Source organism: Drosophila mauritiana, chromosome 3L (genome assembly GCF_004382145.1).
Source record: "Drosophila mauritiana strain mau12 chromosome 3L, ASM438214v1, whole genome shotgun sequence".
Classification (NCBI taxonomy): domain Eukaryota; kingdom Metazoa; phylum Arthropoda; class Insecta; order Diptera; family Drosophilidae; genus Drosophila; species Drosophila mauritiana.
In genome coordinates, this window is record NC_046669.1 from 4,076,795 (window position 1) to 4,099,493 (window position 22,699).

General features: G+C 45.9%; 7 protein-coding genes across 13 annotated transcripts in view; 3 read left to right on the forward strand and 4 right to left on the reverse strand.

The window, feature by feature from the left end:
- The first annotated feature begins 28 nt into the window (after window positions 1-28).
- Window positions 29-995, forward strand: LOC117139173 (cilia- and flagella-associated protein 298). Its single transcript, XM_033301335.1, has 4 exons — window positions 29-403; window positions 470-739; window positions 800-916; window positions 990-995. Exons 1-4 carry the CDS (start codon window positions 29-31, stop codon window positions 993-995), a joined length of 768 nt encoding a protein of 255 aa, XP_033157226.1.
- On the reverse strand, window positions 946-4,411 carry LOC117141796. Its single transcript, XM_033305437.1, has 8 exons — window positions 3,584-4,411; window positions 3,306-3,516; window positions 2,928-3,012; window positions 2,663-2,865; window positions 2,431-2,597; window positions 2,081-2,375; window positions 1,867-2,004; window positions 946-1,793 (listed from the first exon to the last, which is right to left on the reverse strand). Exons 1-8 carry the CDS (start codon window positions 3,727-3,729, stop codon window positions 1,464-1,466), a joined length of 1,575 nt encoding a protein of 524 aa, XP_033161328.1. The 5' UTR covers window positions 3,730-4,411; the 3' UTR covers window positions 946-1,463.
- A 241-nt stretch (window positions 4,412-4,652) lies between these two features.
- LOC117141800 (protein tipE) lies at window positions 4,653-7,915 on the reverse strand. 2 transcript variants are annotated; one of them, XM_033305445.1, is made up of 5 exons: window positions 7,612-7,915; window positions 7,347-7,542; window positions 7,120-7,293; window positions 6,823-7,059; window positions 4,653-6,446 (listed from the first exon to the last, which is right to left on the reverse strand). In XM_033305445.1, exons 1-5 carry the CDS (start codon window positions 7,886-7,888, stop codon window positions 6,389-6,391), a joined length of 942 nt encoding a protein of 313 aa, XP_033161336.1. In that variant the 5' UTR covers window positions 7,889-7,915; the 3' UTR covers window positions 4,653-6,388. The 2 variants fall into 2 exon arrangements, with proteins under 2 accessions (XP_033161336.1, XP_033161337.1); XM_033305446.1 differs by having other exon boundaries at window positions 4,654-5,669; window positions 7,612-7,913.
- A 935-nt stretch (window positions 7,916-8,850) lies between these two features.
- Window positions 8,851-11,530, reverse strand: LOC117141799. Its single transcript, XM_033305444.1, has 2 exons — window positions 9,343-11,530; window positions 8,851-8,940 (listed from the first exon to the last, which is right to left on the reverse strand). Exon 1 carries the CDS (start codon window positions 10,697-10,699, stop codon window positions 9,353-9,355), a length of 1,347 nt encoding a protein of 448 aa, XP_033161335.1. The 5' UTR covers window positions 10,700-11,530; the 3' UTR covers window positions 8,851-8,940; window positions 9,343-9,352.
- A 462-nt stretch (window positions 11,531-11,992) lies between these two features.
- LOC117141802 (V-type proton ATPase subunit e) lies at window positions 11,993-12,847 on the reverse strand. The gene has a single exon (XM_033305447.1). It carries the CDS (start codon window positions 12,751-12,753, stop codon window positions 12,499-12,501), a length of 255 nt encoding a protein of 84 aa, XP_033161338.1. The 5' UTR covers window positions 12,754-12,847; the 3' UTR covers window positions 11,993-12,498.
- A 1,628-nt stretch (window positions 12,848-14,475) lies between these two features.
- LOC117141798 (protein tipE) lies at window positions 14,476-19,781 on the forward strand. 4 transcript variants are annotated; one of them, XM_033305440.1, is made up of 3 exons: window positions 14,476-15,031; window positions 15,665-17,875; window positions 18,166-19,781. In XM_033305440.1, the coding sequence occupies exons 2-3, from the start codon at window positions 16,581-16,583 to the stop codon at window positions 18,227-18,229; spliced, it is 1,359 nt and encodes a 452-aa protein (XP_033161331.1). In that variant the 5' UTR covers window positions 14,476-15,031; window positions 15,665-16,580; the 3' UTR covers window positions 18,230-19,781. The 4 variants fall into 4 exon arrangements, with proteins under 4 accessions (XP_033161331.1, XP_033161332.1, XP_033161333.1 ...); XM_033305441.1 differs by having other exon boundaries at window positions 14,476-14,765; XM_033305442.1 differs by having other exon boundaries at window positions 14,476-14,748.
- Window positions 19,782-20,036: 255 nt separating this feature from the next.
- The window catches only part of LOC117140611 (neurobeachin-like protein 1), a 33,508-nt gene continuing 30,845 nt past the window's right edge, over window positions 20,037-22,699 (forward strand). The window contains exons 1-8 of one of the 3 annotated variants that reach the window (XM_033303622.1): window positions 20,037-20,328; window positions 20,565-20,921; window positions 20,986-21,172; window positions 21,308-21,396; window positions 21,600-21,725; window positions 21,856-22,005; window positions 22,062-22,322; window positions 22,377-22,699. In XM_033303622.1, coding sequence (XP_033159513.1) covers window positions 20,278-20,328; window positions 20,565-20,921; window positions 20,986-21,172; window positions 21,308-21,396; window positions 21,600-21,725; window positions 21,856-22,005; window positions 22,062-22,322; window positions 22,377-22,699 — 1,544 coding nt within the window. In that variant the 5' untranslated portion in view covers window positions 20,037-20,277. The remainder of the gene's footprint in view (window positions 20,329-20,564; window positions 20,922-20,985; window positions 21,173-21,307; window positions 21,397-21,599; window positions 21,726-21,855; window positions 22,006-22,061; window positions 22,323-22,376) is intronic. The other 2 variants (XM_033303623.1, XM_033303624.1) reach the window with 2 other exon arrangements.

Genomic DNA, 22,699 nt, shown 5'->3' on the forward strand with positions numbered 1-22,699 from the left:
GCTCTTGTGACTATATTTTCTGTGCGAAATGGTGCTTCTTCAGGTGAAACGCGGAGACGAGGTTATCTTCCTCTATGAGACAAGCGTTAAGGAGAAGACCGATACTGTGCTTCGCGAGCTTGTGGCTCTGTACAATGGCCAACTGAAGATTCAGCGTGTCTGCATGGAGATTGAGGAGCTGGCCGAACATGGCACCATGGTGCCGCCTGAAATGATTGGCCTGAACGAGGAACAGAGGGAGGAGCTCAAGCTTAAGGATGTCTGGGCGGAGAAGTGCATCCCGTCTGGTGGTTTCACTATCAACAAGGATCCGCTCCTTCGCCGGAACGGACAGCAGCCAACTGAGGCGATGCAAAAGGTCTTGGCCGGTGCCATGACCGACGCCAAGGCTATGGTGGATAGGGTAAAGTATTGGATATGTTTATCCATAGAATTGTTTTTGCTAAATGGTTACCAACATTTCCTCTAGCGCTTGGCTAAATCCTCAAAAACACTGACCCCAAAGATGGTTGAGGAGGCGTTGAACCTCCTGCGTGGTGGTGTCACTATTGTATACCCCATGCAATTGCCGCCCCACGACACCATACGCATGGAGTTCACCAATACCGAGGATCTGACTGGCACCCAGGCCTCCAAGGAGGTCATCGAACCCTCCAAGGCTCAGTTCTGGTTTGCAGGACACCAGATGCTGATGGGAAAGCTAATGAGCGACTACTTGGGTCACAACGACAAGACCAAGGTGGCTTTCCCTTTGATATAATATATATTTCCTCCATAACCCATCCTAATACTTAACCAGGTGGTCGTGAAGCTGAATCAACTTGGTGAAGGACCACCGGGACGCGAAGCCGTGATATCCGATCCCTTGCGTCGCCAGATGATGGCCGAGGCCTTTCGCCGCCAGGAGGAACTCAAGGTAGGACCTATGCTTTGTAGAGAGAATTCCAAATGGTGTTTTATTTGCTATCATTCGAGTATAAGTATATCAGATATAAGTAGGTACTATTGCTCCACCGGTTAAACTAGTTTAAGAAATCGCTGAATATTGCATAGCTACAAAGTCGAGAGTTAAGGCGAGTCGGATGCCTATATCCTTGGTCTGTCCTGGTGTTTTCTTCTTTGGTTTCGTTCAGCAGATGTCAGTTGGTTTATGCTATATACTCTATATAAATGCAACTTTGTCTAAGGCGCATCTGCTGCAACGGTTAGAGTGGGGATCGGGTAAATAAAGCTCGGCCATCCCATCCGTTGTTCATCTGGGAGCTATATGTCCAGTATTTATATATGTGTGATTATCCTTTTTCAACCAAGAAAAGTAAAGATCCGTTTCATTAATCTGTTAGTTGTTGTAAAAGTTGTATAAATGCGCTGAGTAGAATTTAAATTCAGTTCCCCTTGTACAATGCACAGGTCCTTAAAGTTTGGTGCTGTTTTGTATCCTTCTTTCGATGCAGTTAATCCACTTATAGTATGACTAGTGGTTTTTCGGGAACATCGCACGTAGTTGCCTTCTCCTGATCCTGGTCGAAGAGCTGATCACTGGGTCCAGAATCCCCGGCGGGACTGATTGGTATCAGCGACTTGGTGCTGCCGATTAGCTCATGGTTGTCCAGCGGAAGTCCGTGGTCCGATAGTTCTTGACCATCCACCGCTTGGTGCTCCAGGTCAACTACATCGTCGTCTGTATCATACATCTGATCCTGCTGTTTGTTCGCTGCTCCTGGTCCAAAGGGCCCATCATTATCTGAGTCATCGCCGGCACAAACACAACGCATCTTGGCATCGTCGCCCACCTGAAAAAAAGAAAGTATTATACAGTAAAATAATTTAATTTCAAATGATTTCTTTTCGAAGTAAGTCACCCACCTTGACGGATTTGGTGATGATACATAGCGATATAGATGAGATCACAAAGAGCACAATGGGCACAATCAGCGAGACTAGAAGCTCCCTGTAAACCTTGTCCAAATCGTAGCGTGCAACCACAAACTCGACATTCGAGTCCTGTGAGAGTTAATAGAAACGTTAGGTAAACTGATACCAGAACTGGAATTCAAATGGAGCTTAATCCCCCACAAACCTTGTTATAGTAGCACTGGTAGCGTGACTGGGCGGTATTGTTATCGCCATCGTTGCCATAGCGAGCCACAAAGTCCTTGCACTCCCCACGCAGTGTGTTCACGCAGCCCTCCAGGTTGATGAACAGTTTCTTCCAGCTGTAGATGGTCAGGTTGGCCTGGTTGGGCAGGTACCTCTGCTCAGGATCCACCGACCTGGTGCTGTTCTCATAGATGGCCCAGAACTGGGTGAAGTTCATGAAGGGAGCGGGCAAGGTGTCATGTTCCAGGAGGGTTCCATTTATGCAGTCGGTGGCACTTTCGGAATTACAGATTGTAAGCTAAATGATGCTTTTGATGCCTTTGGACTTACGTGATGCGATTGTCCGACTCTCTTGTGACTGTGGCGCAGTTGGTCAACAGGTTGCCATCATCCTCTTTCCAGAACTCAAAGGGTTCGATACGCACGCCGTGCTCGGATCCTCGGGCCTGGTTGAAAGCCACTGCGTTCTCACAATCGGCTGCAATAAGATTGTCCTCCTAAAAAGGATTAAGGATTTTACTTCCATTTTACATATTTATCTTTATCCTTATATCCAGCTTACATGCATAATAAGCGTGTTCACATTGGTAGTTGTTATCTTGGAACAGTAGCGATCGCAGCTGAAGGGCTTTTTGATCTTGGTGCAGTGCACCCCGTGACACTCGAAGAATCCATTCAGCTTGGTGTTATCCTTCTGCGAGTTGACCGTAAGTCCGTCGGCTTTGTGGTGACACAAGAAGAACTCCGACATATTCTTGCAGTGTCCTGCGATGAAAAGCAATCAGTTAATGAAAACTCACAGAGGGAGTCTCCAGTATGGAACTTACCATTGGAGCAGTTGAAGACGCCTCTGATGTTGTTGCAGGCGGTGCCGTTGTTGCAGTTGAACTTGTTCAGCCGACTCAGGTCAATCTGTGGGGAGAGAACAAAGAAGGATAATGGTCATTTGATGATCGTTAAACTCTCGTGGCGCCAAGTGGCCATTAAAATGGAGGGCCGATTACTTGACACGCCTCATCGTCTTTCCACCAAAAGTGGATGAAGCAAAGAATGAGTCATGGCGGAATATTTCCTATAGCAGGATGCCCAAGACGATGACGTCTTTTACTAGTTTGCTTAGTTTAAGGCAGTGCTAAGGTTGGTCACAAAAGGTAACCAGTTGCCGCTGAGGAACCTTTCACCTAGGGGAAAAGCTATAAACTCACCATGGAGCAGGATGTGTTTGTCACTCGAGTGCAGTTGTTCAGCTGGATATCGGTGCCGTTGCGACGCACTATTGAGTGGATCTGGGGGCAGAAGCCACTGGTCTTGGTCAGGCACCACTCTCCGCAGGATGCCCAGGGGCAGTTGTTGGGCATCTGGCGATCCACCGTCTGGCACATGACGGGATCCAGCTCGAAGCCGGACTTGAAGGCCCTAGAAACAATACGAAGTTATGAGTGGGTTATGGTTTATAGAGGGGGGCTATAAAGTAGATACCCACTTCAGGGAGGGCGAGTAGATGGCCACGCTCAGGTAGACGATGGACACGCAGGACAGCACCATGGTCAGCTGGCACAGGCAGATGGCGCGACAGATGCGCGCATCCTGTTCGGGAATCACCCGCGGTTTGTCCTTGCGCCGCCCCATTTATCCACCTGGTAGTGGTTCCTGGGTGTGGGTTTCAGTACCTAGTGCTCGGCTAATTTACGACTTGTTGATTTGGTGGCCCACTTCCGGCCCTGCTCCTCCTGCCCAATGCTGTCCTATGTATTGTCACCCTACGCCGTTCTCAAGGTGATTCCTTTTGGGTTTGGTGGGTGGTGGTTGCTCTGGTGGGTGGGTGGTTTGTTTGCGGTGGTGGGTGTGTGGCTTGTGCCGTTCTATTTTAGTTAGCTTGGCTCATTGGAATTTAAAACTACTCGGACGTGTGGGGTAGCGATATGTGGAATGTCAGGTGGGGATCTGGGACGTCTTATGTTCAAACGCCGCCAAGGCGAGATTCAACCAGTTAAGGACTTGTTCAATTTGTTCTTCATTTGCGGACGGAGTTGCCACCTAAATCACACTGAGCTTCCAGGGTTGCGACTCACCATTTCACGCATTTTATTGGAACGTTTGTTTTCGTTTATGCACACGCGAGTTGACACTTTTCATGAAACGCAGTGCGTGAAAAGTGCATCGCATAAACACAATAAATGTTTGATGGATGAGTTCTGATGGCCTGAAGGCGCCTATTTGGGCGATTTTCGCACGTCCACTCCCGACGGCAACAGAGTCCTGACTGAATCCCGGAGCGGAAGGAGTGCGGATAGCCAGGACTGCCAAAGGACACTGCGCACTTTTACTTTTTCGAAAGCGAAAGCGAAAGTGGAGGGGCCCAGGCCAAAACAAACCCTTGAGTGAAATGGAAAAACCGGGACAGGGATGGAGCCAGCTCCACAAACGGTTCCGAATCCTGGAAAGCACGCCTGCGCCTGGAGAGGATGCCCTCCACCTCGTTTGTCCTCGTTTCGCGCTACTCTCTCCCCGAATTTCGTAAATGAAAACAGCTTTGGGTTTTGTTTAGCATTTCTCCACATTTGTTTTGGTTTCTTTCATTTTTGAATTGTTTATTAAATAGGCCGTTAGCTGGTTTAATTTGTTTATTGATAAAGACACGTTAAGTAAAAAATTTTAATCGTTTTGCATTCAAATTGGTTTGTTCATCGGTTTGGTTTGTATGATTTAAAAAATTCTCATAAGCAACGTGCGTTATATCGGTTCTGCTAAGCTATATATATACGTATATATCTATATATATATATATGTCTATATATATACTGTTATAATCCGTTTAGATGTTGGTTTTTACATAAGATCGTTAAAACTATTTCAAAAATGTTGAGAGTGTCCCAATGTGAGCGTGTGTGAGTGAATAATTTGGTTCCGCTGCTTATCCCCAATGGATTGTATCTGGTATCTTGTGGTAAATCTATCTTTCTGGGTTTATTTCGTTCCGGAGTTCGTACCGCCCCGTTTCTATGAATCTTCGCCGTGTCTTGGAGCGGCCTGGAGCGGATTCGGTTCTATACAATTGTTTGTTTGATTGGTTTCTTTGGTTTTCGCTTCCGTTTTAGTTAGTTTTACGAATTTACTTAATATTTTTATGACTACTATCACAATTTGTTGAAAACAAGCGACTCATTAATTGGTATTGGTATTATCTCTGTGAAAATCGAAGTCGAGATTGGAGCATCGCTGCCGCCTCCACAAAAGCCATTGAAGCAACCAAATTTCCATATAACTAGCATAACAATATGATGGCAAAGTGTATGTTAACAAATCTCTTGAGCGCACAAATGTTTAATAAAATGGCTGAGAAAAAGTTACTCCTGCGGCGATGCTCCGCTTGATTTATATATATATATATCGTCCGATGTGATGGCAAATGGAATTCTATATGCTTGTATATATATTATATATATCTAGGTAAGCTATGTGTGGTACAGACTACAAAGTTGAATTTGCTATTTGTTAAGGGCGTTAACTAATATTATTTTTGCTAGTATTCCATATCATCATCTTCGTCACTGTGACACAGAAGTTTGCTAGAATTGGAATGCGATTGGAACAGATTTCTTAATCAATGCTAGTCAGATAAAAGCGTTATATAATATGCTAAATATATTGGGATAAACGGATCATGCCATTCTAGCTAGAATCGAAATTAACAAACATTCATAATAGATCAAAAGAAAAGCATGCAAAACATTTTCTAAAGACATTCTAGTGTAAGATCGTTAAAACTTGAGGGTATTCGATATGTTATTATATCATAATAGATTATAGAAAAAAGGGAAATGCTGCGATCCCGAGTGTTAACTAAGTTTTGTTTTAGCCTGAAAGAAACCTTTTGTTTTTATCTGTATTGCTTGAGCCTAAACCTTTAATATTTTGAGTATATTTCTTGTGAGTTTAGATTGTATTTCTTCTTTTTTTTTTGAGTGATCGTGTTTATAAACCATACAAAATTCCTTTCGAATATTATTTTGGTTTTGTGCGATTAAGAAAACAAGACTACGATTGGAAATATTAAGAAAGGCAGTAATTGCTAAGGACACTTCAGAGTAACAATTTGTATTGGGCTTCAAATAGATGCGGGTGTTTTGTTTTTTCAGTGGACTAGCTAGGACTGGGTGCCACACAATATGTGCAAGATAACTGGATCGAGGGATCCAGGGATTATAGCAGATACCATCGCACTTAACCTATCACAATACATTTTTGGGGATCAAAGGTCGGGCACTCGCGCTTGATTAGATCATATTCAAAATACATTCAAGGACAACGACTTTTCCGTGTTACATTTCATGCAGTTAACGATCCTGAAAGTAATATAGAGTAGTAAAGAGAAGATAACAAAAGCTAATGGAATACAAAGGCTTTTGGGAAGTAAATAAACTGGGAAACTAAGAGTTACATTCATGGTTCGACTTATGGATCTGGCCAATTTCTTAACGATTACCAAAATAAAGAAGTTACAATCATAGGAGGATACGGCATGACAAAACAGCTTTTTTTTGGTTCTCGACCACATCTTCATACAAGGCACAATGAGTACATGGTCCATGGATCTGGGTGAGTGTCTACTACAATATACAGATACGGATACGGATACGAATACGGGGGATTCAAATTTGCCAAACTTTTCGCAATGAATGAGAACAAGATGCGGGACAGCTGGTACGGAATAGCACTCACTCTTCCTTGGTCGGGAACTTCTCGGCGTAGACCCGCGAGGATTTGTTGCATGCCTTCTCGCAGCAGGGGCAGTACCAATAGCTGAGCACCCCGATCGAGATGGCGAAGAGCACGTTCGGTATGATCAGCGACAGGATCAGGTGGTACAGGTTGTTCTCCCACGAGTACCGACCGATGACCACCTCCGGATACGCCCTGCTGTAGTAGCAGGGGAAGGGCTCTCCGATGTGCGTGAACCTGGTGAGGATCTGGGTTAGGAATCTCGTAGTCATGGCTACTATCCATATGCGAACTCACCCATATTGCCTGGCAAATATACTGCAATTGGTCGTGGGTGGATAGCCACAACCCTCTGAGTTGATCAGAAACTTGGTGTAGCTCACATCCCAGTTGACCGTGTCTAGGTCCCGAGGATTGCGCTCCCATTCGCTGAACGGGATGCGCGTATAGTTGACAAACAACTGATGGCACCTGGGATAAGAGGAGTTAGTATGTAGATATAATCAGGCATATCAAGCACTCACTTGGTGAGTGATGAGGTGCAGCCCTCGCGGCAGGAGCTCCAGCTGCAGTTCTTGATGCCCTCCGCGTAGATGTGGTCGATGACGATGCAGGTCACCGGCACTGGATCATAGTCGGCTATGATCGTTGAGATGGCGGGGTCCACGACGAAGGGTATCAGGAAGAGGAATGTGAACACCGACAAAATGGCAGTCGTACCTGAGGGATTTGAAAAATGTGGGTTAGGATATCCAAGAAGTCTAGTAGCCATTCCATTCGTAATCTTACCAAGGCACACGGAGGTATAGAACTTTGCCTTCTCGAGCAGCGTGTCCATCTCGATCTCCTCGCGCTTGGCCTTGATGGCGTCCACGCATCCGCTCCCCGGCCGCACCGGGGATTGGCAGGCGGAGCGCATCGAACCGGATGCGGATCCGCATCCCGATCCCGCCGAGCCGCACCGGCTGCTGTTCAGGCTGATCTTGCTGGCGGAGAGCGTCTGCGCCGAGAGCGTCGGACTCGCCGGCATCGACGTGGTCGTGGTCAGCGTGGAGCTCTTCTTCATGGCGGAGAAATACGGTTCCCTTAGTTTTGTTTCGGGTGTGGGTGTGGGTGTGGGTTCGTGTGGGTGCTTAGTTTGTAGTTGGATCGGTAAAAGCCTTTAAAATGAACACCGCTAACATTCGCGCTTCTACAACAATTAAGATCTTCCTTAGCCTAATCTTCTAACGATCTCCTGCCCATCTGCCTTATTTTTATAGCCGAAATGGAAAATGTATTTCTTATTTTGTATTCTTTGTATATTGAATAGTTTTGGTTTTTATTTTTTTGGTTTTTGCTTTATCTAAATTAATGCTTATTATGTTTTTATGTTAGCCTTGTGGGGTTAACTTATTTTGCTTTGACTTTTATCGACTAGTTGTCGTTTCGAGATTTTTCTTTAGATTTTTGATCACGCATCCCTCACTCTAAGCCATTTTTGAATTTCTCTGCCCTCTCTCCCGGCGACTGAACCTTGTTCTATATATCTTCTATATCTTCAGCCGATTCTGGTGTGTTGTGTGTTGTCGTGGGTGTATCTCTGTGTGTGTGTGTGATTGTGTGCCGTGCATGTGGATGTGCGTGTGTGCGTTTATTCCCTAGATAAAACTAAGTTCCATAATTGCAATAACTTTAAATATAACCTCGCTCCTTAATCTCCTGCTATCCTACAAGTCCTGCAGCCTCTGGCTCTATTCCAAAAAACCAAAACCCAAATTAATCCTGAACTAAACAGTCGAAAAATATACTAATATTGTCTTCAGATCTGCCGATCGTCGTTATCTTGAGAATGTCAAGCGCCTCGCATGGGATACCGGATTTTGGTGTCGGTCTGTGAGATTCAGTTTGTCCTGGTTAGCTCAGTAGTGTCCTTGCAAGCCTCTGAGGTGTGGTCCGTGTCTCTGTGTCTTTCTGTGTGTTGGGGTGTCGGAGTGTCAAAAGTTCGATGGAAGGATTACAAAGAATTTCAAGTTGCTCGATTGTGTTCCTGACTTCAGCTGGTGCCCAACTCCAATTATTGCAAAGCGAAGACTCCCGTCTGGTGTGTCGGACTGTCTTCCTGGAGCAGAGGAATGCCTGGAAGATATAGTGTATAGTGTTAGTATAAAGCATTATAGATATTAAGGGGAAATTATGAAACTACCTAAGTATCAGAATTTCAATGGTGTGGATTATTTGAATAGAATTATACTAATCGCTCTTCTAAAAAGGAGTAGGGATGGGTATAGCATTATATAGCACCTGACTAATATCCCTTCGGTTCTAGTATTTCTAGTTCTAGTATGATATCTTATAAGGTGGAATACATCTAGACTGATCTACTTTCTTTGGAATTCGAAACAAGGGGTATTGAAAATAGAGACCTAGACCTGGTAGACCTCTCACATGTGGGCTACCGCGAAGACTGCAAGTCATCAGAGAGAATTCATTATAAAGGCAAGATGTCCAGATATTAGAGTAGCGAAATATAGAGCTTACGTGACGGATCTCATAGGGCCATAACCTCATCGCCGCCGCCCCCGCCCATGTCGCCGTTGGTGGGTGCGCCCACGTTGTTCTTGTTCAGAACCGTCTCCGTGTCCACACATCCCTTGAACCGCATCTTGGCATCGTCGCCCACGTAGACGGTGGTCTGGCACATGATCAGGATGGAGCACGAGACCACGAACAGAACCGATGGCACCACCGAGGCGAACACAAACTGGCGATAGGTGACCTCCAGGTCGAAACGGGCCACCACCACGTCCTTCTTTCCGGGCGAATAGAAGCACGGGAAGCGGGCCCGTGCATTGTGGTCGCTGCCATCGCGTCCGAAGTCCTTAAGGAACTCCTTGCACTCGTCCATCAGGGTGTTCACACACCCCTCCAGGTTGATCATCAGCTTGGACTCGTTGGAAATGGTGAGATCCACATCGGGTGGTGCTATTTCCGGCACCGGAGTGGCCACCGACACGTGCAGGTGGCTCAGATATGTGAAGTTGGTCAGATCGCTGAGCATGTTGGTCTCCAGCGTGGAGCCATTAATGCAGTCCACCGCATCCACCTGGTCCGAGGTGTGCCTGATGAAGTAGCACGATGTCATGGCTACATTTTCGCTGGACTCGTTCCACACCTCCTCCAGAGTTTCGGCATTGATGGCATTCTGGCACTGCGACAGGTAGACCTTGTCCCCGCTGAGGACCACCACGTTCTTGTTCCGTGTGGGAATGTCCACGCACCTCCGGTCACAGTTGTAGGGAGTCCGGATCTTCCGGCAGGTGCCTCGACTGCAGGAGTACAGCCCGCTGATGTCCATGCAGTTGATCTTTCCGCGCCTGCCGGAACACTTTACTGGTGCATCGCTGTTGTGGAAGATGCACTCGAAGGCATCCGTGATGTTCAGACACTGGCCAGCGGTGCAATTGAAGGTACCCGTCAGATTCTTGCACTCATCATTGATGCACCTGGCCTTGTCCGCCCGATCCTGGTCGATCCCATAGCACGTTTTATTGGCCGAGTTGGTGCAGTTCTGGAATATAAGATTGCTGCCATTGCTGCGCAGATTCACATAGATCTGGATGCAGGCTCCGGAAGTCTTGCTCAGGCACCACTCACCACAACTGCCCCACTCGCAGTTGTCCTTGTTCACCGCCCGCGTGGTGGTGCACATCACTGGTGTGGGATCGATGCCACTTTTGAAGGCCCTGGTGGAAGGCATGTATATGGCCACCGTGAGGTAGACCAGAGCCACCGAGCTGAGCACCAGGGTCATCTGGCAGATGCATATGGTGCCGCATATTCGCGTGTCCTGCGGTGGAACCACCAGGTCCTCAACGGGCACCTTTTTCTTGCCCATTTCTCAGCGCGCGACTACCCTGTAATTCCAAGTAGAAAGTGGGTGGTGGTCACTGGTGCCTCCTCTGGTTAATCCCTATGCTGGTTAATCCCTCGCGTGCTATCCAATCCAATTAGAAGCTCGTCATGTCGGTTTTTAGTCTATCGATTTAGCTGCAAAGCTGCGTGGGCGGTGTTGTATGTTGTGCGGTTATATAACCCTGCGTAGGTTGAGATTTTCCTCCGACTTTTCAATGGGTCCACAAAAAAGGAAAAATTGGTTACTCTGCAGGCTGCGCACGTTTCCAGCTGGAGGACACGTTCCTTGGATAGGCCACAAACCTATCGATTTTTGGCTAGCTGACCCCACAGAAATTCACTTTAATCACTGGGCCCATCCATACGTTGGTTGCATCACGTGCCAGTGGATTTTCCTGTCGATTTGGAGGTAGAATTCACACAGTTCCAGGAATTCCACTTCTTTGCACAATTATCTGGCTATTATTGGGATTTATAATTTATGTACAATTATTTGTTAATTCTTGAGCAGTGCTGTTCTGTGGTAATTATTTTTTCCCTTCGAGTTGCTGGCAGCTGGTGGCTCGTGACCCAAGGCTTTCTGCTCCGCACTGGCGACTGCATTCGGCTCGGCTCTGGGTCTCCGGATTTCACAGCTCTCTAGCGCTCCAGCTCTCCGGCTTCTCCTCACTGACCGCCGACAACATGGCACACATCGTGGCGGGTCTCGTGGAATTCGCTACTCTCCGCTTTTGGCATAAATCTCGGCTCTGCGCGCGCACTTTTATTGCAAAATCAATAGTTCCGCATTCACATATTGCTGAAAAGAGCAGGCCACCCCTGCTGCTCCCTGAATAGCCCGCTCTCCCGCTTCCCTGCCCACACACGCCAAGTTGGCTCCGCTCGGGCCATTCCCATTCCCTGCCAGCGTTTCCATTGATTAAGTCGGCCTCCACATGGCCAAGAGTGCAAGTGCACCGAGTGCGCCATGTGCGGGGACTTTGTGTTTTTGCTCCAGTTATGGTCAACCACCGGGCACGCCCCCTTCCACATTAAGGCGAAAATACAATAACCCTATTCGGATGCATCGTTCTAAAAATAACATAAATTGCACTTCCGAAATGAAATAAACAAAACATAATTCTGAATAACAAAAATAAATTAAGACAAACATCATATTTAAGCAATATATGAACTATAGATTTCTAATTTGGGCGTAAACTTATAAATTTGCATTGCTACCCTATTTGATTTTCAATATTTTTAGAAACTAATAATAAATAAGCGAACAGAAAAATAATACGAAAAAATTGTTCTATATTTGCCAATAACTAAATCACAAATACAATGACTGATTAGTAAATTATCTACACTACGGAAAAATAGGTAAATAGTTATCTGGCTACAAAAATCGCTCATGTGGCAAGTTTGTTAGAAATAAATTGCTATAGTTGGATTTTTGGGTGGAATACATAGCTTATGCTTTGTAAAAAACATAAAGAACATAAAGAATATGGTGATCAGAGATATTGAGCTATAAACAACAATAAAATGTACAGTGAAAGTTTACATCCGGAGGTTAATGTGGTTAGTTTGGAAATAGTGGGGCGTATCTGGGTCTTGGATAGCCGTAGCCCAACCTTGTCCACGTGCTGCCAGTATTGAAGTACAAAAAGGGTTTTGGCGAAGCCACTGCTTCCGTGGTATCACCGACTGTGTGTGATGTGGCCTAAGATCCGGAAATCCGCGGAAGAAGCAACCGCCAGAGATTAGCTAGGTGGGAGATTCCTATGTGGGTCTTCCCTATCCCTCCTTGATGGGATTTCCCCAGGAAGAGGCAATGATCCGAATGGTGTTTCCATTGAGTTTCGGCCCCAGCAGTGGATTCAGTTGCGCCAAATAGCAGCACAGCCAGAAAAGCCAGCAGACGACGGCGGTCAAAAGAAAAATACAGCGCACCAGGTCATCATGCGGTTGCTTGGTGAACAGGATGGGTCCGTACTTGGCCACCGCCGCCCAGAATATGGTGAAGAAGATGATCGTCAGGAAAACTTCCATGGTTATTGTTTAATTTCTCCACTTTCCTTTATTTACGTCAAATTAAATTCGTTTTTTATCAATCATCTGTGCTGGCGGAAATCTACTAACGCGTCTCACCAAAATCCGCACATGGCGCCCGTTGCCTAACACTAGCGCACTGAATCTCTTTCAACACTGGCCAACAGTTGGTTTCGCGGCTTAATTTTAATACTTAAATTAATTATTGTTAAACTTTAATGGATCTCGAATTTTACATACCTTTTTTTCAAAAACAATAGCAACATTTTTTAAATGTAAAATTTGTAAGCGTAATTTTCGCTATTTAATAGAATTACATTTAAGTAAATTTAAAAAATCCACTTTAATTATTATTTTTTTATGTCTCAACTTTTATCCAAGGATATTTATATATCCGTTTATGTAAAAAACTTTCTCTAGCTATTATTATAATAGGTAATGGTTATGGGTTAACCTTTTTTAATATTCACAACTTGATATAGTTGTTTTTAGATTTCACACACCAATATCTACATCCTTGATGATTCCTCCACAAGATTATTAAAAATTTATGTCTAATAGTGAATGACGGGATCTAAGAATGACGCATTTCATAAGTGTTTGGGGGATTGGATTGGATTACAAATATAGGATTCGATGCATGGTGATTACAGGGTATCACACGATAGGCTGCAATGGCTCTGCTACCAACAAAACCACTGAACATGCTCCACTTTGGTTTTATCACAGACCAAGTGAAATAATCAATGGCCGCAGGGAGAACTTCTAGTTGCATGCCAATCAATGAAAAGTGCGCTTGTAAGTAGGCAATGATTTTGAGGGTCATCGAAGGATCATACATTCGATGATTACCATTTTGAGTTTCTCGGTCAGTACTCACATGTAAATTAAGGATGTTTCAGCTCCGAGTGTTGAGGTTTATTTACGTTCCTGCTACTGGGGCACGCACACACGTGGGGAAAGGGGTTGGTGGTCGTGGGGGCAGCACACACCAATACACTTGCAGCAATCGCAGTCACAGTCACAGTTGCACACAGTGTGCCATCAAAATCGTTTCATAACCCGCACATGGCACACTCTTCGACGGAACTCTACTGTTTATTGGACCTTCTATTTGATCCTTAGCTAAGCAAGTGCCACAATTGCTGCGTTTCTGCACTTTTCCACCATTTCCCCGTGGCTGGGCGAGCCGAGAAAATTCCAAACAGGAGAACTCGTTACGTTTCCCTGCTGTTTATGCCACTTCTGAGTTCTGGCAATTCTCAGCTTTCGCCCATCGGAGCCCTCTCTTTCTGGCGGGGCTCGCTGGGCGCCTGCGCCGACTGGCTTTACGTCATCGCTGGCCGCTGTTGCTCCCAGCTGGAGAAAGGAAGAGAGAGAGAGCTTTAGCCAGTGATGCCGAGAAGTGAAAGGTCCACGAAAAGTTATTATTTTAGCCAAAAGTTCTTAAGCAATTATTGCCAAATGTTCATTAATGGTTTTTTTTCTTACGAAATTGTTGAAAGTTGAAGGATAGTATTTCCTCTCCGACCTAATTATGCACAGTGGCGCCCGAGCAGGAACATACTCCTTTTCCGTATGCAATAAGAGTTGCCCTTTTAAACTTAATAGCTAACATTTATCAAAGCAGCTAAATCTAGCAAGTTATTAGCCAAGTGGGCAACGCTGGACTGGAGCTTGTCGGCGGTGCAGGAGAAAGCTCCGCTCCGAAGCTCCAGTTGGACGTGGGCCCTTAATTCCGCTGCAGCGTTGCCAGTGGCAGGCAGTCCTTTCGCTGAAGAGTTCAGCCGTCGTGTTGTCGCCTTGCTCCTTTTTTTGGTTGTCGCCGTCGTCGTTGTCGTCGCCGTCGTAGTTGTCGTTGTCGTTGTTGGTCTGTCTCTGTATTGTTGCCACTAAAGAAAGGCAAGAGGAACCGAAAATGCCACGAAAGAAAATGTGGAGCGTGAATGTGACAATTGTTCAGCGTTAGCAACTTTTGACCCCGTGCGCAATCAGGTCACCATTGTTCCATGGTAAACAGTGGTAGCCCAAAGAACAGCAAATGTGTGCTGGTGATTTGTGATTGAAAATGCGTAATCCTCGTTCCGTTGTCATCGTGTTCACCGCGTAACCTGAACCTTGAGTAAACACACACAGGCGCAACTCGGACACTTACAAACACATACAAGCTCACAAACGGGAGCACGCAACTCTACGTCACAAGAACTGGAAAGAGGTGTGGGGCGGTGGGGGGAGAGGCTTAGAAGTGAAGAGGCCCCAACCGAAATACCTGAAAATTGTAACTCAACTACATTTAATTGATCTCAAAGAGAAGGTGGGGGCAGGTTCCCAGCAAGGTGGTTCTTATAAATCTTTTTATATGGTGCCTCCTAAAAAATCGTTTCGTGCTAGGCACAAGAAGTTGGCTCTGCTCTAGCCCACTCACTCACTCCTTTGGGAGGTCCTTTGCCGCATAATTTCGATTGGAGCAGGCACTCTGCCCCTCTCTTTCTCTTTTACAGCCCCCCTCGTTCCTAAGTCTCTGTGTGTCAATGTGTGTGTGTAAGGGGGAGGGGGAGAGCCTACTTGCATGTGCACAGTCTGTTTCCAGTTCGTGTGAGCTGGTATGTGTGTGAGTGAAAGCGTGCCAAATGAATTGAAAATTACATGTGGCTCCACTCTGTCTCCCCCATTCCCCTTCCGCCCCTCTGACCCCCTCGTCACCCCGCAAATGCATCGAAGGAGTTTTATTATTTAAACACGACGAGTGCGAGTTGAGCTCATTGGTGCCGTGCCGCGTGTTTCCGTTTCGTAACACTCGGGGTTACATAAATATAGCCGTCGTCACCTTTGTGTGCTTTAAAAATATACACGAATTAACGGCAAAGCGCGGCCTAACGGTATTTTAAAACGCACTCACACTCTCTTACAGCCTTTGTGAACTGCACGTGGCAAGGATAGCAAGGAGAAGAAGAGAAGGAAAGAGCATGCTGGAGAGAGAGGAAGAGCGCTAGGAATAGCCAAGCAAAGCAAAAAAGTGAACACGACAAACAAAACTGTCCGTCCAGCATTCGTTTTTCTACACACATTTCGGAAGAATGTAAATGTAAAGTGAAGAAAAACAGAGAGTAAGAGAGAGAGACCTCAAAACTGGCCATTGGCAGGCCAAACACATACACAGGCACACCAAGCACACAGGACACACAGGCCACACACGCACGAACATCCAGCGCTTTGCCGCAGTCATAAAATAATCAAGAAGCAGCTAAATCAGGCAAAAGCAAGACGACTGCAACGTGCTGATGTTGACGAAACATCTCCATTGGGACGAATAAAGCAATTAGTAAAGGTTCACGATTGTTGCCACCACACTGCCAGGAGGCGGAGGAGGAGGAAGCTGGAGGGGATTAAGGATGCGGGATACGTGGGACTCGCACTCGGACTCCGTGGAGTATTTAGCCTAATCGAGTGAAGCGATGCCGTTGAACTGGAGCACAAAGATGCAGGACCCTCCCTGCAAAGGTCAGCTATGTGCGAGATAACGGGACACCGGACAGCCAGGCAACCAAAGCGAAAGAAGCAAAAGCAGAAGCAACAGCAAAAGCAAACGAAACGAGAAATCGAACTCTCCCTGTGATATAACTTGCACCGTAATCGTAATCTAGCTATTAGTTATCGTTATCGATCAGTAATCGACGCAATTGTAAGCTAAGTTATCGCACTTATCGCCGCTCTGCTCCGCCGCCGCCACCGCCAGACCTGCGCCTAAAAAACTAATAATATTAATAAAATTAAATAATACCATAATATATAGTAGACTTCAAACCCGACCAAAATCGAGCTAAAACATGGGAGACGAGCAGGACAAACGCACCGGCAAGGAGAAGCTGCTCTTCTACACCACCGCCTTCTTCATCCTGCTGGGCACATTCAGCCTGTTCGCCTTCCTCTTCCTGGTGCCCTTCGTCATCGAGCCCGCCTTCACCACGATCTTCATGCAGTTCGAGGAGGTTCCGGCGCTCTGCGAGACGTACGACACGGAGATCTACTACGGGGCCAAGAACTGTTCGTGGGCGTCCTGCCGCGAGGGCTGCACCAAGGACATCTACACGTGCACCCAGATTCGGGTGAACTACCGCCTCAATCTATATAACTTCACCGATGAGTTCAACTTCACGGAGTACCACATCAATCTCAAGGAGTCGGAGCGCATCCTGCCGCCCGTCAAGCGAACTGATCGCTATGAGAGAGCTCTGAGAAGCGACTACGAGTACGATAATCTGGGTGGTGGCACCGGTCTGGATATCGACCTAGGCGGAGGGCGGCTGGAGCAGCTCAATTTTGGGGATGCCGACGGCTCCAATGGCTACCTCATTGAGGATTCGGAGGACACGCGCGGTTTGAGTGCCTCGGGTACCCTCATTCCGGACGAGCGGAGGCCTTTCGACGAGATCTCCGAGCTGAACGAGGGCCTGATGGGGAACCGCTCCATGTACTACTATGTGGGAGCCAGGCTATTCCCGAACGTAAAGGGCTGTGGCTACCCGCCAATGCTCAACTGTACCATCTGGCTAAAGAGGTACACCAAGATCGGCATGAAGTTCCCCTGCTACTACTCCAAGGTGGACCCGAGTCTGGTCATTAGCGACCTAGACTACTGGCAAAACACCCTAAACTTGGTCTACTCGATGGCCATTCCAATACCCTCGTTCATCATCTCGGTGATTTATCTGACGTACGCCTACTTCAAGATATACAACGAGGATGAGGAGACGGCGCCGCTGGACAAGAACGCCGAGGACATGGACATCGATGATATCGATGCCGTGGACGACAGCGACGGTGCTGTCCTGGCGGACAATGTGGCCGGTAGCCAAATCATTAACATGGACTCCACCACCAACGACAGTTGTCTGGAGGGTGTCCTGCCCAACGGCGGTCCCGGCATGACCGCCTCCATATCGCAGGGTGGCTCTGTCACCACGCCGGGTCCGTACATCGCGCAGAGCCCGGCGGGCTCGCAGATGACGCCCAACTCGGAGATCAACTCGTTCGGTCACCAGCTGAAAGTCCAGATGGCCGACGAGCTATCGAGGGACTCGCTGGAGAACGGAGCTATCTCCACGTCCAATTCAGTGCAAGGGTAAGATAGGATATACATGGGGTAATCATTGAAAGTAATGGAGTGGGGTTGAATAGGTCATATGGTCATATGAATCATTCAATACATTGAGTTTGACTTACGAAAGGGGTTTTGTAAAAGGATTCGACAATAGGCGTTTGCTTAGAAAAATAATATTACGTATACGTAAAAAGCTTTTGGGTTATTTTGTAGCATAAATTTATGCGCAAAATGGCCAAATCATAAGATCTGTGAAATAACTCATTTTTGGATTTAATCGAGAAACTAAAACGTATCTTTGTTCTTTGCAGAAACTTGAGCAAGACGATGACGACGAGTATCTCAACTCCTCCTGGGCCGACAGCGGCAGTCTGAAACGTCAGGCGCATGGTCTGGAAAATGTTAGATTCCGATTCGGAAAATGAGCCGCTGCTGGACTCGTAGGCCGCCGAGCGGCCAGCCACGTACCACGGAGCAGGCGGAGATCACCGGAGCAGAGACCCAACCCAAAAAAGAACTCATGAGACAACCGTGAAGCGATAAACCCCAAGTATTTCTACCCGAAACAATCGACAACAACGCAGCGAATGCGACCGAACCTGAATACCTTCAGAGCTGTTAGCGGCACCTAATGAACTATGATAGATTATATATATATACCTTATGAACTAGCTACTCGGATTCACACCTACACTCACACCCACACTCACCCACATTAAGCACGCTAGATAGCCGGAGTAACTCCGGACTGCCACACCCACTCAAAATTGCAATGCACGGGCATTATAGTATGTGCACAGTATCTGATATCTGGAGGATCTTAGGCGATTGGTACAAATACAATAAACATAGGCCGCATGGACTCGAGCATGGAGTGCTATTCATATACCTAGAGGGAAAACTATAATACTTATACACGCATATACAAATATTTACTTGAATTATTTTTCTATTCGCAACAATCGTCGTCGTCTCGAGGCAGAAACACTAGACCCACTACCCATTGCCCAACATCCACAATCCAAAACCCAAATTCCAAATAGAGCAAATAAAAGCAAAAGAGAACAAGGCGCGCAACTTATTTACAAATCGATAAATCGAGGCGCTGAGGTTTTTTAAATATTGTAATGCCCATTCAAGTGCTGCAAACCGTAAAGCGTAAAAACCGAAGAACCGAAAAACAGAAATTAAACTTAACAACAAGCGGAAGCATCGTGTATTTCATTTAAACGTAATGATAAACGAAAGCAAGTCGAATGCCTATATTTGAAGTAAATTAAATTAAATTAAATTAACATTAACTTAAATTAACGTAAATTAACTAACATTGTTATCCTTCAAATTAATGCGGATAAAAACTCACAGCTTTAACTAACTGAAACGGAGGCATAAGATTTTTCTTCTACATATTTATTTTATTAAGATTATTAACGGATAGTGAATATTTATAGGTCCTACAAATGGTTCAAGCTATTCAATTAAAAACTTACAAGTAAAATATTGCATTAAATCTTAATAATTTAGGTCTGAAATTAAATATAAACTAACGTTTCCTTTTTATATTACAAAAAAAAAAACCGAAAACCAAACCAAGTCATTTCTAAACTCGAAGGCGAATAATCTCCAAATCGAAATTCGATGCCTATGCGTATAGAAGCATCCGCATCCGCATCTGCATCAGCATCCGCATCCGCATCAATAAACTGCACTTTTGCGCATATTGTATCAATGATAGGCGGCAATGAACTACACAGAAATCGTTTGTTTTTAACGACAGTTGGAAATAGTTAACGAGGGTCAAGCAATGGCAACAGAAGCGTAACTATTAGCTAATATCATGTAAAACAGACAACAAATAACAAAATGCTACTAGAATTGAAACCAAATACATGAAAATCTCGAAATAAATACGCATTTAGCAGCCTAAGCTGTCATGGTGTTTTATTTTGGTGTTATGGATGAATTTCTGCAGCTATAAAAAACAAATAACAATGATCTTCAATTTCATTAATGTTATTGTAAGATCAAAATTTGGCGCCAACATTTTTGTTTACCCGCGCATTGTACAACACTACCCAACAATGGTGAATGACAGGAAGAAGAAGTAAATCAGCTGTTGCCGTTTTCACCTGTGCCTCTAGCTATGTGAAAATTTGGCCAAAAAGTTCTTGTAAATGTGCTGAAATCGAAATCACGGCTTGCAAACTGCATAGAGGCTATCACACTGACTATATAGACGTTCGATCCCAAGGAGGAGCTCGGAAAACACCGCCGAAATAGCGTAAAAACTGGGCTGTGGACAAAACAACCCACATCGTCGGCAACATTTTTTTTTGTAAACAAATAATTCGCCTTGGGGAAAAACTCAACTAGCAATTAACAAATGCCGTTCAGCTGAGAAAATTGCTGGGAAAAACGCGACGATGGACAATAAGAAGGATATATACAATCTGTGGGTGCAGTACACGACAAAGGTGAGGTTCCAATTAGAGAAAATCGAGTGATAAGAAGTCGGATTTTGGGCGGAGGAGTGGCGGGGGGTGCCGCTCAAATTGCGGGGGCGGCCGCAAATGTTTATAGCATTAGTCACTGCAAAGCAAAAAGCAAATGTTTATCAGCACTTGAAGAAATGTAAACAGTGTAATGATTATATAATCCCGGAGAGGCTCAAACTGAATCCTTCCCTCTCCCTCGCTCTTTTCGTTTCAAGAACGATGAAACCCACTTCCGGCAATTTGTGGCTCGCTTTGTGGCCATTTGGAGGAGCCAACTGCAGCTGGACTTTCAGGCGGAAAATTGTCCGATGTGGCACGAGGTTCAGCCGGATAGTGGTCCCCACTTGGGTCGCCTGCCGGATGAACTGCTGCCCGCCATCGGTAAATTCATCATTGTAGCCAGAGATGTCTGCGAAACGGAAGGGAAACTGGAGGAGCAGGCCATCGAAGAAGTGGCCATACTCGTGGATTGTCTGGTGATCGTGTGCCGGCACTTTGATAATATACTGGCCATCATCAAGTATGAATACAAGCCGAATTTGATCGCCATACTCTCCAGGGTGTTCAAACAAGTATGCAAATGTCTTTATATATATTGCTGGGTTTTATGACAATTGACTTATCAATGAATTGCAGCAAATGGAGCTGCCGCAGAGCGTGCCCGCCATAAGCCACCTGTTCAGCAGTTTCTCGGCTTTCCTGGAGGTCATGTATGATCCATATCTGACGTGGCGCAGCTTTGTGCGAGGCCAGTCAGCTGACTACAGTCGTCTTTCCTATAAACCCCACTCGGTTCATGTGGAAATTGTCCCTTTTATTTATGGTAAGATAAAAAGGATAAAAAGGCAGTGATGGAGTGTAACTAACTACTGATGAATCAGGTCCCAACTTAAGTTTAACTGACCCATCACTGCCCCATAACTGTTTGGCCCACTAACAATTTCGCTTTGCCTTGCAGATTGCTTTCAGGAGGAGAAGCTCATTCGATATGCGGAAATTGGCGAAAGCCTGCTGAACATCCTAGGCGCTGTGATTTGCGGCTCGCAGGTAGCGCCAGAAAGCGTCTCCAGTCCCTTCCTGTGTAGTCCTTTCTCTCTTAAAAACCGTTTAATTATTAACCTCACTTCCTGACAGCTTACCTTTCTGCTCACTGCTTTCGCTATTAATGTACGTTAGAGCTCTATCATTTTGTTTCCTTGTCCTATTTCGTTTCATTTCGTGTATCGTTGGTGTGGCTGGATCTTCTCCAGCTGCAGCTGAAAGTGCTGAAGTCTCTAAACTCGACCTCGACCCTGACAAATAGAAATACTAACGCTCTAACCACTTCTTCACTTGCCCCCTGCTCGGGTGATGGGCTGCTAGACTGTGATAACTTGGTGAGTGGTGGAACCATCTGTTGTCCCGATCATTGTTGTCCCCTAACCGTTGCTCATGCATGCCATTGCTTGTCTGTCCCATGTCCTGCGTTGAACTCAACCCTTATAATGGTGATTTTGGTCTGATCAGCGCAATGGTATGAAGGCCATTTGCCCCGCCACAGTGTCCATCACCATGAGTATCCTGCGTCAATGGGAGAGTGCCAATAATCTGCGCCGCGTAGCCCTGCAATGCTATGCGCTGATGGTCATTGTGCTGCAGAAATCTAGTCCGGAAGAAGTGAGTAGCCAGCCATTTCGATTCCACAGTAAACTAATCACATCTTCTTTGAGCAGCGCCAAATAGACCTAGTTACGTTAGTTCAACTGTATTGTGATGCTCTCCAAGAGCTCCTGGCCACAAAGCACTTTGATAGCGGGGATGCCAATTTCGATATAACCAGCGATGCTGACCAGGATGTGGCTATCGACATGGCTGCACTCTCCACCACCGTGGCGGCTGTTAAATTATTTGTCACAGGCGATGCAAGCGTTAGTGAAGCCGTTTCCGATTCCAATCTACTGGAACTGATCACCAATCTGCCAAAGCTTATAAAAGTAAGTTTTCTTATCTTTTACAATTTCAGAACTAATCATTGTTTTACTTTATAGCCGTGGCATATTTCTCACTCGAGTTCCCTGTGCAGCACCATGGAAGCTTTGTCCATTTTGGCGCGCCACTCCCCTCAATCCGCGTCCCAATTGCGACAGGGTGAGCGCATCGAGAGGCTCTTTACCAGCCTGCAGGAATATGGCAGTCCAACAGTGGAACTCCTGGACACTTGTTTCATGCTTGGCTACGATGAAAGTGAGCACCTTTTGCTGCTACCCGAAGTTATGCTCCGATTGCTCAATTGGGTGCCAACGCTCCAAGAGCGCGAACAACTGCATGTGACCAGTCTTGTGCTCAAGGGCTGTACCGACAACTACAGGAC